Source organism: Cricetulus griseus, assembly GCF_003668045.3.
Source record: "Cricetulus griseus strain 17A/GY chromosome 1 unlocalized genomic scaffold, alternate assembly CriGri-PICRH-1.0 chr1_1, whole genome shotgun sequence".
NCBI lineage: Eukaryota > Metazoa > Chordata > Mammalia > Rodentia > Cricetidae > Cricetulus > Cricetulus griseus.
Window position 1 is genome coordinate 224,180,040 of NW_023276807.1, and position 16,245 is coordinate 224,196,284.

At 49.8% G+C, this 16,245-nt stretch overlaps 1 protein-coding gene and 1 long non-coding RNA gene across 2 annotated transcripts in view; one reads left to right on the forward strand and one right to left on the reverse strand.

Moving 5' to 3' along the window:
• Window positions 1-15,280, reverse strand: part of Slc25a37 (solute carrier family 25 member 37) — a 41,986-nt gene extending 26,706 nt beyond the window's left edge. The window contains exon 1 of the mRNA XM_027390250.2: window positions 14,985-15,280. Within this exon, the coding sequence (XP_027246051.1) occupies window positions 14,985-15,191 (207 nt within the window). The 5' untranslated portion in view covers window positions 15,192-15,280. The remainder of the gene's footprint in view (window positions 1-14,984) is intronic.
• A 37-nt stretch (window positions 15,281-15,317) lies between these two features.
• On the forward strand, window positions 15,318-16,036 carry LOC113832686. Its single transcript, XR_003480133.2, has 2 exons — window positions 15,318-15,506; window positions 15,890-16,036. It is a non-coding gene; the product is annotated as an uncharacterized LOC113832686 (long non-coding RNA).
• Window positions 16,037-16,245: the final 209 nt, after the last annotated feature.

A 16,245-nucleotide genomic window follows, 5' to 3' on the forward strand; every position in this document is an offset into this window, starting at 1 on the left:
CAAAACAGCAACAACACCGAGGCTGGGGAAGGTGAAGCCAGTGATGTGTAAGAAACGCACACAGGGTGGACAGTACCTGAGGAATAATGGCTAAGCATTGTCCTTTGGCCTCTATAAACACACGTGTGTGCGAGCACATACACACACAGGAAAGAAAAGAAAGTTACGTGGGCACGTGGGACTGTGGAATGGGAATGTTGATGAGTGACGGGGGAACTGCTGTCCCCTAAACCTGCAAAGTGTGGGGAGAGGGGCCGAGGAACACGGCACAAGGACAGAGAGCCTGAGGTGAACCCCAAGCATGAGACACAGGAAGGCATTTTATCCTCTGCACTGTGCTTCTGACCTTGGCCTTGAATTCAGAGAAGGAAAGAAATCGTGTGAATGGTAGGAGATGGTTCCTTGCTGTGAAATCCCCAGGATGTGCAGCCGCCACCCCCAGAAGGGCGATGCGAGGGGGCGGGCCTTGAGCTCATCCACTTTGTCATTCCTACACTGCTGCCCACAAATGCCCAGCACAACCCTATCTGCACTGCTGGCAGCACTGGGTGACCTTTGATCATGCCAGCTGACCCCTGGATGACTCAGCTTCCTGGTGATGAACTTGTGAAAGGTCTCCAGCAGGCAAGAGTCAGAGTGCTATAAACAGAGCCCTCCAGAAACATCTGGGACATTCTCCCCTAGGTTCCAGGGTGGGGCTGGAGTCATTCAACATTCTGGAGCTGCCTGAATGAAGAAGGGTCTGCAGTCTTGAAGGGCTGCTGCTGGTGATTTCAAGTCGACAAAATAAATTGTTATTTTGAGGTGGGCACTTTGGAATCCGGGGGACAAGGCAGGCCCCCAAAATGGGACATGAGCAGTTGGCTCCTCTCCCAGAATGCACTGCAAGCAATCCTCCCTCCCAGATTTCTTCTCAAGGCAGAATTGTTCTGGCTGGGAGTCTACATTAATGTCCAAGTCTAAACAGACACCTATAAGTCACACTGTCCCGAGGAACAGAGAGGCCATAAGTTTGAGTCATACTTGCTGTGCTGTCAATATACCCCTAGTCACCTTGCACTGCAAGTAAACATGGCAACCTCATTTCTCATCCTTGGGGTCCCTGCCTCTGGGATGAAAAAAAAAAGCAAAACTTCCCTGAACTTCCTGGTCCCTTCTCTCTGGCTGCTCAACTGCATAGCAGCTTCTGGGGACAGCCCATCTTTGCAGCAACTTTTGATTTCCAGGGTCTGAAAGAGAATTTCAGAAACTTTCTTAGGATGTCATTGTCATAAAATACAAAGAGCAAGGCCTGGGACATATCATATTGACCAGGGCCTGCTCACAAGCCTGAGAGAGGAACCCTACATTTGAGGATCAACAGCACCCACCACTGCCTGTAGTCATGGCGCTGTGCACCCCATATTAGCACCCTGCATTTTCAACTTCTCCAACTCCAATTCAAAACTTGAAAGAGTCTATGAGAAGTTAACAAGTAGCTAAGAGTTAATCCAACTCCCAGATTGTGAGGGTTGCTCTATTTATAATTAAAGGCCATTTCTGAGCTGACATCTTCAAACCTCCAAGATATATTTGATGGGGAATGTACTTCTTTGTATGTTTATCTTATTGATTGTTGAATAAAATATTGTTTGGCCAATGGCAAGCAAGGACTAGGAGTCAAAGAGGATTCTGGGAAATGTAGTAGAGAAGTGATGATCCAGGCAGGAAGTGACATGGTAAGGAGATTCATATCTAAGCGAGGAAACAGGAAGTATGCCCTCTTTCCCCTCCGCTCCGCTCCTGCTCCTGCGGCACAATGTGATCCACCGACAAGGAGGGACGCCATTAAGGCGTCTGATAAGATAAGTCTTCTAACATACTAAGACTGAGCTAAAAGATGAGAATCCTAGTCATTGGCCAAGCAGCTTTGAACCTAATACAAGTTTCTGTGTATTCATTTGGGCCTAACTCGGGCAGGCGGCTGGCGTAAAGTGGCGGTGGGGCTCAGGCAGCTTTTGGCAGAAACATTTATGGTAACATACATTTGTCAATCTTCAATAATTGTGGAAGTGAGTTCCTTGAGCCCTTCTCCCTTCCCGGCATGCACAAGTGCTCAGAACTCAGATGTTTCTGGAAAAGCTATGAGATCAAAGGGGGGAAAAAATAGTTTAATGTACAGCTTCATTAAGGAGGGTGCTCCAGGGCTGGAGGGGAAGTGGCTCCCTCCACAGGGAAAGGGATTGCTGCACAACTACAAGGACCCAAGTTCAGATTCCCAGACCCTTATGTAAATGCTGGACAGATCCGGTGGCCCACCTATAATCTCAGCACATGGAGGCAGCTGTCCCCTGGAGCAAACTGGCTAGCTAGCCTACATCAATCAATCAGTAGGCTCTGGGGATGGGGGGGGGGGGCAACTGAGAGACCCTGCTTCAATGTATTAATATATAAGGAGAGTAACTGAGAAAGATGGGTGACATCAAGCTCAGGCCTCCATTAAAAAGACAGCTGGATCTGGTATACGCATATGTGCCCATACATGTGCAAACATGCATACCACAAACATGCACAAAGAAAGGGTGAGGGAGGGAGGGAGACTCCCTTCTTATGCTTGGGCACTTTCTTGGGCTCTGCTTCAATCAGACTAAACCTTTTCTTGTGTTGTTTCTTCTGAGTAACCACCTAGCACTGGCTAGACACAGAAAAGGATCCGTCCCCAACCAGAACAACCCGAAAACAAATTGAGTCACCATGGCCTCCTGTGCCAGGGAACTCCACAGCCACGTGGGGTGTGGTCAGTAGGGCCATGCACATGTTGCTGGATTTACCTGCAGGAGAAATGGGACTCAGTTTCCATCAAGTGCACGTTTTGGGTGCCTCTCTCTAACCCAGGATTGGACAGCAGGCGCACAGAGCCCTCGTGCACTGGACTCACCGGGCTTCAGAAGGAGCACTAACAGGGAATTGTGCCTAGCCACACCTTCACCTTCCCAGAAGCAAAGAACCTCCAAAACAAGCCCCTAAACTGCATGGCCACTTCTGCTTTCACTAATTCAGGCCCAGTTCTGAAAAGCAATGCCTCCGACCCAGTGGTGTTTCCCTTTTCCCACCTTTGCTTCTACCTTCCCCGGCTTGGGCAGTGAATGTCCTCACCCCAGGACAGGCTGATCTCAGCAAGCCAGCACAAAGTTCCCGACAGAGAACTGAGGGAGAGTGCTGAGCTTGTGCTTCAGGGACCCCTAAATACCAAAGCATTCTCACCAAGGATCCGGACCAGTCCACGAAGATCATCGGGAGATCCCCAGGATGAGCTGGTGTGATGTATGACCTGCTGTGATGTATCAGAACAGGACACACCCATCTCTGTTCTAACACCCACAGCTTCTTCAGGCCTGGACACATACTGAGATACAACCAAACGAACCAGCACAGGGCTTCACTAACCCCTTCCTTCCTTAGAGGTCCAGGGTCCCTGAGGATGGTCCATCTCCCTTCAAGGAATTAATGTAATATGCACCTATCCTCTTGGGTATCATAACCCATGGGTAAGGCATCCATCTCACAATGAGTACAGTTGCTTGATAAAACATCTTCACAAAGGCCCTGAAGTCTTCCCAGCAAGGGCATTACCGAGAATCAGAGAGGCAACAGACTGGAGACTACAAGAGCCACCAAATCCAGAGATGGTGACTTGGAAATTCACCTTTCCCTTCTTCATTTAGATGTACCCAGCTCACTTGCATGCCCATGCACAGACAGACAGACAGACAGACAGACAGACAGACAGACAGGCAGGCAGGCAGGCAGGCACACACACACACACACACACACACCACCACCACCACCACCACCCACCAGGAGCAGGAGCAGCATCCTTTTGGGTCCAATTCCTTAAAATTAATCATCTACCAGTCACCCAGCACTTTTGATCAAGGTACCAGACTCCCTGGGGATGCCCCCTAACCACCTTGCCATGTCCCGACAAAGAGCACCCTATTCTCAGGCCATGGCTAAGTCAGATGCTGTGAAAGCAAGTCTTGTGTCCCACAAGGTAGCACTCATCCCTACCTTCAGTTCCTGATGCCAAAAACCAGCAAAAAGAAAAATGAAGAAAGGGAGGCCAGGGGACCCTGAGACAATGACACCTATTTCTACCACAGACCAGCAAGCAGAGATATTAGGACAACACACTTCATGAGCCAGCAGATCCAGGGGTACCCCTCCCCAAGACACCCCCAGACTCATTTGTCCAGTGCTCCAGAGGACAGACTCTCAAAACCAGAAGGAGGGTGTGCAATGGTAAGTCCACAGAGGGCCCCCAAGCAACAGGCCCCAGCATCCTGATGGTCACCTCTTCCCCTGTGTCCCAGGTGAAGACAGCAGCACGCAGCCCAAGGCCACAGCCCACAGGGACTCCCACTGTCCGGTATGAACTCCGGGTTAGCCAGTTTTACCCCTTTCTTTCCTTAAGAGCCTGGTATAACAATGAATAACATGACAGAGCAGCCTGCACAGAGTTTTAAAGCTGTGCTCCCAGGCTAAGGAGGTGGCTCGGTAAAAAGCCACTTGCCACGCAAGTGAGAACCTGAGTTTTAATCTCCAGATCCCACATAAAGGCAGGCACAGTACTGTTTATAATCTCAGAGTTTCTAATGCAAGATGAGGGGTGGAGACACGACAACCTCAGGAAGCTTCTGGGCCAGCTAGCCTGGAATGCACAGTGGTGAACAAGAGAAGAGATGTTGTCTCAACAAGAGGAAAGGTAAGGATCGGCACCCCAAGTTGTCCTCTGACCTCTAATGCCGTGACACCAACACCCATGCTAGGATAGGAGGAGAGAGGGGAGGGGGAAAGAGGGAGGGAAGCGGGAAGGAGAAGGAGGGAGGGAAGGAAGGAAAGATAGAAAAAACTGTGTTCTCTGCATGGTAGGGTAATATATAAACTCAGCACTTTGGGTAGCTTAAGAGTCAGGAAGATGAAGAGGCGGGAGCCTTGTGCTGCAATGGTGAAAGCCCATTTCAAATAAGGGGAGAGAAAAAGAAAACAACTTTGGGCTCCTGATAAAACTGGCTGCATCATCTTCTAAGATGCAAGTGGACCAAATAGAAGAGGCCAAGCAGAGCCACCCTTCCCAATTTCAGAAATGCAGGATCAGGAACTTCCTCCAGCAACAGCATACACCATCTACTATGTGGACAACCAGACCTCAGGGTTCTGGAACTAGGCTCTGCCCAGCCAGGTCTGATGGAGCTCCTCAGACACAGGAAGTGTCATGGGCAACAGAGGCTAAGCTTGACCATCAGAGGACAGACATTTCCTAAACCTATTACGCAACTGCTGCCTCAAGCAGGCTGGGATTTCTCCCAGTTTCAACACATTTTATTTTCTCTGCAAAGAAGACACTGGTTTAAGGCTGTGGCCCCTGTGTGACTAAGCTACAGTGCCCTGGGCTGTCTGGGATTACAAGCACGTTAGGGGGCTATTTTCAAAGGCACCTCTGTGAGCCAGTGTGAGCTTCTAGAATGACTAAAGAGTGCAGGCTGGTAGCAGTCTGAGCCGACCATCACTGTCTCTATTCAACAGTGTCCCCAGAGGAGGCCAGGCAACACTGTTCTGATCTCCAGACCTTCAAAAGAACAGCAGTCTAACCACCCCGGAACCTGACAACTCCCACCTCATCCTTCTACCCCAAGTGGAAAGTACTTCCTTTGGGTTACTGGGTATGAAGTGCAGGAAGGTAGGACTGCTTCTCACCTCCCTGCAGGGTCTGGCACCATGAAATCCATCGAGATGACCCATGTCAGGGAGCCAACCTTACCCTTACAGTGGGATCTCAGTTTGACTATCATAAATACTATATGGGCAGTCCCGGCACAGAACCGTCCCTATTGAAAACTGTGGTGCCTGGAATCTGGTCATGGTGTCTCACTAGATGTGACATGCATCTGGTGCTGTCACACCTCTGATTTCAGATGGATAAACCTTGAGGGCTCTGAGGCCAGTTGCAGAGGAGCAGCTATGAAGGGTGGTCTCTGCAGAAATTCATTCACCAAATGGTTTCTAGCACCTATTCTGTTTCAGGTCATGGAAATGCAGAGATCAACAGAACACAAGCCCCGCCTACTGGAAGCTGATATTCTAATGAGGGGTCCACACGTAATAAAGTGTTATTTGCAGAACGCTGTAACTGCAAATAAAGTCTGAACATTATAAACAAGCAAATGCTAATGTGTGTTTGAAGTAAAGACACCGTAGAGAAAAATTAAGAGAGGAGAGAGAGAGAGGGAGTCCAGGAAGCCAAGGCCCACTGGTAAGTCCAAATACCCGAAAGCATGGAGGGAGGGAGAAGCACAATGAATGAAGAGACCTAGGACTCAGAGATACTCAAGTCTTCCGTCTATACAAGCAGGAGCCAGGAAGAAGCTGGAGATGTCACACCAAGGAGTTGAGGACAGGCTCTCAGGAGGGCACTGAGGTGAGGGAAAGGGAGGCTAAGCCAACAGGTCATGATGTCCAGGGTAGGCCGTAGGGCATACCAAGAAGAAACACAGACGTCTTCAAGACCAGTGGGGCTTCAGTTCCGGAGAGCCTGAACTGGAGATGGGGAGAGACAGGGATTGGGGAGTTAGCAGGCCAGGTGGAAACTAAGACCCAAACACTCTCTTCTGGGCTTAGGAGACTGGGGTGTGCATGGCAAGTACCCAAAACCCAGGAGGGAGTCAGCTGCAAAACACAAGATTACAAAAAAGCCTGGGGAGCCATGCACAGAGACTGTGATCCCAACCCTCAGGTTTTGGCAGGAGGATCAGAAGTTCAATGATCATCCTTGGCCACAAAGCAAGTTTAAAACTATCCTGGACTACAAGAAACATCGTCTGAAAACACAAACCAGGTGCAGAAATTGGAAGGTGAGAAAGGGGAGGCCAGATGACAACAGTCCTCTCACAACACTGGTTATTTTAGAGGAAAAGTGACAGCCAGAGTTGTTTGTTTATAAGAGAAAACAGGAGAGCAGCACTTTGGGGGTCCACAGGGTCCAGGTGAAAAGTTTAGGATGGTTTTTAGAGAACAGGGCTGGCTCTGACCTGCAGAAATGCCATGGAGGAGCCACTGGGTGGAGGGGAGGGGGGGAAGGGTTAGAGACCCTGGAAGGCAAAAGATGACTACCTCATGCACCGTTTACTGAGAGCCTCACCAGGCAGGGGAGGTGACATACATTGTCACATTTTTTTTTTTTTGGTAACCTCACAAGATGCATCTGGGGTTAACAATGTTCCCCAGTGTGCAGGGAAGGGGCCTGAGGTGATAAGAGGTTAAGTCACATGCCCTAGGTGTAGAGTCAGGACTCAGTACTGTGGTATCTGAGTGGTTCATGAATTAATCACACCTCCCTGCCACTGTCAACTTCCCCCAGAGCAGAGGTTCTCACAGCATTAGGAACGTTGAGAACGGCTACTCTATGAACAAGAGACACCTGTTCCCTTGGGTTGACAGAAGCAGTTGATAGGGCTTGGGAGAACAGATCCGGAGCTTCAGAGCCCACAAGGTACCAATGGAGGCAGTGTTGAACCATCCAAGGGCTCAGCTGCCCAGCAGGCGGGGCAGCTTTCCAGAATTAAGTGTGAAGAAGCAAAGGCCTGACTGAGGGCCTGGCAGCAGCTGCAGTAATGGACCAAGGAAGGCGGCAGATGATGACGTGGGAAGGTTCAGGGTCAGAACGAGGACCCATGGAGGTGAAAGCAAGTGATCTCCAGGATGGGAGAGTGGGACTAGGGAGACAGCTTAGCTGGCAAAGCATTTGCCTTGCAAACCTGAGAACTTGAATTTGATCCTGAGAACCCACGCCTTTAATCCCAGCACTTAGGAGGCAGAGGCAGGCTGATCTCTGTAAATTAGAGGCTGGCTTGGTCTACATCTGAGTTCCAGGGAAGCCAGGACTACACACTGAGAACTTGTCTCAATCAATCGGTCAACCAACCAACCAATCAATTAGTAAATAGGGGGCTGGGAGGGAGAGAAAAGAGAGAGGGGAAAGAGAGAGAGAGCATGTGGGAGCATACAAGCTAGATACAGTGGTGTATTTGTAATCCCAGAGCTGGGAAGAAAGAAGCAGGCCAATCCCTAGGGCCTAGCTGAATCAGCAAGTTCCAGGCCAATGAAATCCACATGCATGTGCACACACACACACACACACACACACACACACACACTGAGCACAGGGGCCTGCACTGTCAGGCCTAACTATACCTATCCATAGAGATCTGGAGAGAAGCAGATTGCCAACCATCCAAATCCTTGGAGAAGGGACAGTGACTACAGCCACATTCTTGAAGGGGAGAAGGAAGAAGCAGACTCATTCTTGAAGAACATTCCCCTTGTATTGATTGCTGTCCTGAACATCGTAAGGACCTCACCATCTGACCACCCAAGAGAGCAATATCTTCTTTCTACAAGTGGGAAACCGGCCCAGAGAGGCTAAGAAACTATTTCAAGATTGCACAGGTGAAAACTGGGGCCCATTACCAGGAAAATTGGTGAAAGGTCCCATGATTCCCCAACACTAGGAACAGAGACAGACTTCTATGAGGACAGGAAGTAGCAGCATTGGGTAACAAGGGAAAATGGCAACCAGACATTCCCACAGGATCCAGTGAATAGATGAGGGGAGAAGCAACCAATGGGAAGTGGGGCCAGGAAAGAGAAAGCAAGACGGAAAGTATGGCTCCCCAGCCATAGATAAGGAACTCAGAACTCAGGCGACCCAAGGCCTTCGCCTCAGCCATGTAAACCAAACATGGGCCTGTGAACTCCAAGGACAGAAAAGGTCAGTTTAAGATGAGCCTTGGGAGTTCAAGACAGAGCAGGAAATAGCAAGGCCAAACCACAGGGCCGCAGTGCTGAGTCCCTGGGCAGCACTGATGGGAGCCAGACTGCTTCAGATTTCAAACAGCAATGCCCCCAAAAGGAAAGGATGGGAAAAGAATGGGAAGCAGTGGGGTTCCAGAGAGGCTCCCCTACTGGCTTAATGAGGGAAGGGGGAGGAGCAGATAACTCATCCAATGATTGAGGGAAGGCAGTCATCCACAACCAAAAGGCAAACGTTCAGTAGGCCTGGTGGATCACACCTGTAATCTCAGCACTCAAAGGCAGAACTGACATGGGTTTGAGGCTATCCCAGTCTACCTAGTGAGTTTCATCTCAGTCTGGACCTTATCTCAAAAGAAAAGGTGGGGGGAAGGGGTCTGGAGAGATGACCTGCAGAGGACAAGAGTTTGCTTCCCAGCACCCATGCCAGGTAGCTCACAACCACCTGTAATTCCAACTCCAGGGGATCTGACACCTCTAGTTTCCATGGGCACTTACACTCCTGTGCACATACTTACACAGGAATATACACATACATATATTAAGAAAATCTTTAAACACACACACACAAGCCCAAGGCAAAGCAAAGTGAGATTAGAGGCCTGAGGTAGGTCACTGCAAAAGAGACAAAAAGGCTCTTCCAAGAGGAGGTGGTTGTTGTAATTTAAGAAAAGCAGCACTCAAGAGAAAGATGCCATGCAGAGGAGTTTTTTATTAGGGAAAGGGAAGAGGGGAAGGTCAGCCTCCAGAGACAGGAGCAGCAGGAGAGAGGAAAAAGGAAAGAAGGGCAGAGAGGAAAGAGAGAGAGGATGGGAGGTGGGCAGGGCCCCTTTAAAAGGGAACATAGTGAATGTGCACAGGTGGTGTTCTTAGTGACTGCAGCTGAGGGTGTATCCTGTCAGAGCCCCAAGGGCACGCCAGTACAGATGCCCGAATAATAACACTGGTCAAGGTGGCAAAGACTTGGGCAATAAAAACCAGTAAAACATTTGGAGAGCACACCCCTCAAGCGCTGAACACTTGCCCCTCTGTGACTTAAGAAACACAGTCAATTAGTACACACACACACACACACACACACACACACACCCATTAAACTCTAAATGCACAGTAGGCAGGATGACTCAGCAGGTAAAGTGCTTGACAATGCAAGTTCCATCCCCTGAACCCACATAAAAGTGGAGGGAGGGAACTGATTCCACAAAGCTGTCCCCTGACCTCCACATGTGCACCCCACCATGGCCATCCCCACATTCTCATATCATACCCATGCACAGTAATAAAAAATAAAAAACTTTAAAACCTCAAGTGCCACTCCATATTAAAAAGCTAAAGTGGCCAGGTGTTGGCCAATCTTATGTCAACTTGACACAGGCTGGAGTTATCTGAAGGGAGGAAACCTCAACTGAGAAAATGCCTCCATAAGATCCAGCTGTAAGGTATTTTCTTAATTACTGACTGATGACAGAGGGCCCAACCCATGGTGGGTGGTGCCATCTGGGCTGGTGGTCCTGGGTTCTATAAGAAAGCAGGTTGAGCAGGCCAGTAAGCAGCTCCCCTTCATGGTCTCTGCATCAGCTCCTGCCTCCAGGTCCCTGCCCTGTTTGAGTTCCTGTCCTGACTTCCTTCGATGATGAACAGTGCTGTGGAAGTATAAGCCAAATAAACCCTTTCCTCCCCAAGTTTTTTGGCCATGGTATTTGGTCACTTCAATAATAACCCTAACTAAGACACGTGGCATGGTGGTATACACCTTTAATCCCAGCACTCAGGAGGCAGTCAAGCTGATCTCTGTGGGTTTTAGGCCAGCCTAATCTATACAGTGAGTCCCAGGCCAGACAGGGCTACATAGGGACAGACTCTGTCTATATAAATTAACCAACTAAAGTTAATGTACCAGTTTTAAAAATCAATTTAAAAAGTAATTTATTTTATTTTTAATGCTGAGTCCCCTCTACTACTTACTATTGTTCTGGGTGCTATCCTCCAACCTTTGTGTCCCACCCAGCCTGTCCATCCATTCCTGGGCAGGGGAAATGAATGTGCGGGGGTGAGGGGGGGTCAAGTTGCAACTTTGCAATGGAATGCAGACAGGAGATATGGTCAATCATCAGCATGCACTAGGGTGTTATGAAAAGAACTGTAGTTAAAGAGAACCCTTTTTTGACTCCATGTCTGCTTATAACCCACCTGTCCAAACGTGCCTCTCAGTTAAGGGCAGGAAAGGGAAGACACGGGTAGAGAAGGGAAACACTATCATTTTGCTCCAGGGAATAGAGTAATTTGGGACTTCGTGGCCTCTTGAAGTTGAACTGGTATCACCTGTCCTACACTTTGTTCTAAAGCATGAGGAAGTGGGAAGGGGGCTCTGGCAGCTGCTAGCACTCTCTGCCAGTCAACCAGAAAAAAACTCAAGGGCTGTGGGATGTCCCAGAAGGCAGGCCATGTGGTGGCCATGCCAAGGCCATTCCCCCACAAGATGCCCACGAGGACCACCTGAGGGCTGTTCCCCGATCATGGAGGGCAGAGGGCTCACCCAGGAAGAGTTAGAGCAGTGCTTTCCTGACAAGCCACTCAAGAAGGGCTGTGAAAGGGTCAGCGGAAGTTCCCCACTTTAAATCTTTCCTGTTTCCTTTCTTCCCTGTGCTTACCAAGCTGACTTTCGTGGTCTCTGCCTAATCTGGATGGAATTTCCTCCTCCACCCACCTGGCATGCGCCCTACAGTCTTGAGCTCTTCTGACCATGGGCTCTTTCGTCTACCTCACAGGCCAGTCTAAGCCACCATACCACTTGCCACCAGTTAAAGGTTCCTGCCAAGCCCAGATTAGAGAGAAGCCATTTGGACAAGAGCCTGCAGACAGCCAGGCATCCTAGGTCCCTGACTTGGTATCCCTCTGCTGGTTGCTACAGTCATGGGGGCACTCAGTGGTCCCACCAGTCCGACTCTATTTAAATGAAGCATTAGCATCTATCACACAGACTGTGGGGAAAAAAGGTTGGAAAAAATTAATGCAGGTCTTCCAGTAGGAACTTAAATAACCTTGGGCTATTGCTGCAGGGGAATCAGAGATAAATTAAGGACCATCAAATTCTATGATGCTCATATTTTGTTTGGAAATGGAGTTTTTGTTAGGTAGCTCAGGCTAGCCTTGAACTCACTATGAACTCAGGCTAACCTCAAATTCTCCATCCTCCTGTCTCAGCTTCTAAGTGCTAGGAACCAATGCATGCACTATCTGGCCTGGCCAGAAGTGCTTTTTCACAGTCTCTGGGGAACATGACCCAAACAGAACTTCAACAGTGTTTCTTCCTGCAAAAGCCATTCCTGATTATATAAAATACTGTCACCAATCTGTCTTTCAAATGCTCAGCCCACTAGTGGATCAAAATCCACAGTTTGAAAAAAACTGGACATTAGAGTAACATTGAGAGGTGACAGACTCTCATGAAAAAGCAATTTTAGTATTAGAACAGTAAACATCTGTAAGTCCTCTTACTGTACTTAAGACCACAAAACCAAGGAACTCAGCAGACTTAGAGCTACAAAGGACCTGCTCTGGGTTCCACAGCTCACATATCCTAGGAGAGCAAATCTGAAAAGGCAGGCTGATTCAACACTCACATTTACCAATGACAAGCTCAAATGGGGGGGGGGGGAGCTGCCTTTTCAAAAATCAAAGAAAACCTTTTTTTCTTCCCAAGATACGATTTACATGCATTTGGTTTCAGTTGTAACAATTAACATGAAAGGACAATAGGTGTGCCACAGAAAAGGGGGACAGGTTAAAGATGAAGGGAGTGCCCACCCCACAACAAAACCTAAGCACACTGAGGCAGAGAGCAAGTGACCTGAAGGCTGCCAACCCAACCCAGGTCTCCTGACTCAATTACTCAGTCTTCATCATCCAAAACATTTAAGAGGGACGCAGCTTCAGTCCTCTCCACGTGAAACCTTCCCATGACTGGGTCATGGTGGTGTCTCTGCCACCTCAGGCTAGCCACAGACAACTGTGGTGATCTGGGTAACTCTGACTCACCTGCTGCCTACTTGAAGTCATACAGCTTGTGCCACATAACTTTCTCTGTGCTTTGTCTTTGAGAGAGCCAGACAGAAAAGACAGAGAAAGACAGACATACTGAGTGAAAGAAAGAAGAAACCCTTGCTACCCAAAGAAAGTTGCAGCGAAACACAAAAGGAACTTCATACCCAAGCCTGTGGGTCTGAGAACTGCAGAGCCCAAGGGTCACTAACCAAAGCCAGTATCAAAATCTCAGACCTAGAACTTGCTGACTGGCAACAACAAAACTTCATTTTTAAAGCAAGCCCCATAAAGTGAATACTTATGACAATCAAGATAGACACACACACACACACACACACACACACACTCATACCTTTTGTTTGTCCATTCACAGATGGGAACTTTTTGGAAAAGACTAAGCACACAGGTGAAGTCTGAATCAAAACAGATAGGGGAAAGCATGGGAGAACTAAACACAAGGCACATTACTTACACAGAGGAGACAAATGCCTTGACTGTCAAATAAATCAAAAGGCATCAATAATTGTTTCTAACCTTCAAAGAAAGCTAAAGTGATCCTTGAACCAGAATTCACGGCAAAGAGGTACCAGGCCTCACAGGTGGAAGGGTTCCTTTGATGGAATGTCATCTACAGGTCTATGAGTCTGTTCAAATTAACAACTCCTAACTTTCCCCTGCCTCTAACCAAGATACATTACACTGCAGAAATGTCACTACATTTGATCTGTTCTTTCCTATACTAATGCCATGACCTTTGACATCCTATATGTCCGGGTCTTTCTGAGGTGGTTTAAAAAGCTAAGGCAAGTTTCCCTCACTCATTCCTCAATAGTGGCAGGCAAGGAGGATTGCATGATTCCCCACTAGGCTAGTGAAGGGACAGAAATGATGACTCTGGAAGGCAGGCCTTGCCTTATGCTCAGTGTCTGTTCTCACTGGACTTGGCCTGTCCAGCCATGGACTGCCAGCTCTGAGAAAACCCAAATATTCACACCTGCTCAGGTGGGGCCCACATCAGCAATAAGGTACTAACTTGTGTGTACCTACCTGGTCCCCTGCCTTACAAAACAACTGTCGTTCAGTGGGTCCCCCCCCCCCCCCCCAAGTTCCCCAAAGCATACTGGAGGGACAGCCCAGAATTCAAGGGGCTAAGACTCAGAGCAAGCTCCTCTGTTCCCCTCCCTTGTGCCTCAGTTTATTCATGTTAACTCCCAGGGATGTCCCCCACATGTTAAATGAGTTCCACCCCTAAAAGTCGGTGCAGGTATTACTTCCTGTATTCCCCCGCCCCCCAATCCGGTGCCTCTCCAGGTCCAGCACTGGCAGCTCACGGTCTAAGAATCTCACCTGTTCAAGCCGCCTCTTGACAGAAGCGCATGTGAAACTACCAGGGGGAAGTGACGGGGTCAAACTGGAAGCCTATTACACAACCCATAGCCGTGTAACACCAGTTTGCAGGTCCACTTCGCAGCAAGCAAAATACTGCAAACGACCCTGTAGGTCCCACTGCCTCCCAGTAGAACAGTAGAATTGGGTGGGAAGGGAGGCGTCACAGGGACTATCATCGATCCAGTATCCCCCAAGAGATGTCCTGAGCCTGGGGATATGAGCTGGCTCGTCCCCAGCCCCTAAACTACCCCAGAGCAGCAGGCACGCGCTGGGGCCAGAGGGCGCACGGCTGGGGAGGGTGGGGGGAGGTTAGGTTTCTCCGAGGAGCTCAGCTAGCTCGGAAGCCGCGCACGTGCAGCGCCCGCGCGGTCGGAGGCGCAAAGCCATAGCCACCGCCACAGCCGTGCTTGCCATTTTGTACCCCGCAACCGCGGCGTGGATCAAAGTGTGGGGCTCCCCGGAGGGATCTGGAACACTCCCCCAAGGCATCTCGGAAGGAGCAACGCGGCGTGCTTCCCGGAGCCCAGGCTGCACGCGCCCAATCCTGGAGAGACCCCTGGCTTGTTGCTGCGCCCCAAGGGACCGGCAGCTTCGCGGCGCTGCCCTGGGACAGGCACTGCGCGGGATGCAAACACGCGCGCGCGCTCCTACGGCTGCTCTCTCGGCTCCTTCCCCCGCCCCCCATAGTCCTCCGCGCGCCTCACCTTCACGGAGTCCAACGGGTACATGACGGAGTGTTCCAGAATCCCAGCCATCGCTCCCGCTGTCATGTGGGTGGACACCGAGGCGCTGGTCGGTAGGTTCTCGTAGTCCTCCGACCCGGCGTCCTTGCTGCCGCAGCCGCCATCGCAGTCCCCATCCATCCTCCGGCCCGCAGCCTGGCTCCCCACGCCGCCGCGATGGAGCTCCATCCGCAGCCCCGCGGGGCGCGGGAGGCGGCAGGAGGTGGGCAGAAGGGGGAGGGGGAGGAAAACTTCACTTCTTAAAGTGGGAACCTCCTCCCCGGGGTTGCGACGGCTGACGCCATGGCGGGCTGGGGTGGAGCCGAGCGGCCCGAAGCACCAATGGCTGGAGAAGAAGAGGCCGGCAGCGGCCGTGCTATTGGTGCGCCCGGCAGTGGGCACCCTCCTCCCTGTGTGACGTCGCAGCCCGCTGCACATTTCCAAGCAACCGGATAGGGACGAGAGCCGATGTTGGGATGTCCCGGGAAGTTGTACTACCTAGAGGTTAGTGACCATCTGCAAAGGACAGTCATATCCCTGGGGAGAGTCAGCCCAGAGCTACAAGATAAGGAACAGGAGCTGCCCCCGGAACCGGTGGTCTTGCAGACACTGGTCACACAGCTTTAGCATTCCTAAGGCTGGGGATCTGGTAGGAGGGGAGGTTAGTTTACTGGGAATGTAAATAATGAAGCCTGATGGGTGGACCCGATATCAGTGGGTGCACCTTTTGAGCTCCTCTAGGGCATATTCCAGGGAGTGAACAGTTAACACTCAAGGTCCCCTGTTCTATTCAGCTTTGCTTGGAGAGAGCTTCATTGATTGGGAAGTATGTTTCTCTTCTGAAAATAACAAAGGGCTAAGTGTGTTCCTCTTTTTTAATTTTGAAGATCCAAGTCCACTATCCTGGATTGACCAAGACAACAGAACCCATCGCTAAGCAGTTCCCTGGGTTATTTTCTTTGAGTTTGTAAGGTTCTTAGCTGATGTTACAGCATGAGTGCCCAACTGACTGAATAAAGCTTTGCAACAAAGTCTGCTTGTCTTTTAAGACTGTTCTTTTAAAGCCATCCCTGCAGGCTCCTTCGATGAACTGGAGCCCAGGATGATTTATTATTTTAATATTGCCTCGCTCCATCTGAGGTTAAGAGTAGAAATAAAAAAGCAGAGGTCTGTCTGCTTCTGGAAGGCTCCGTCCTTACATTCAGTAGGACATATTCCAGCTGAGGGCTGGCTGATTTGAAGA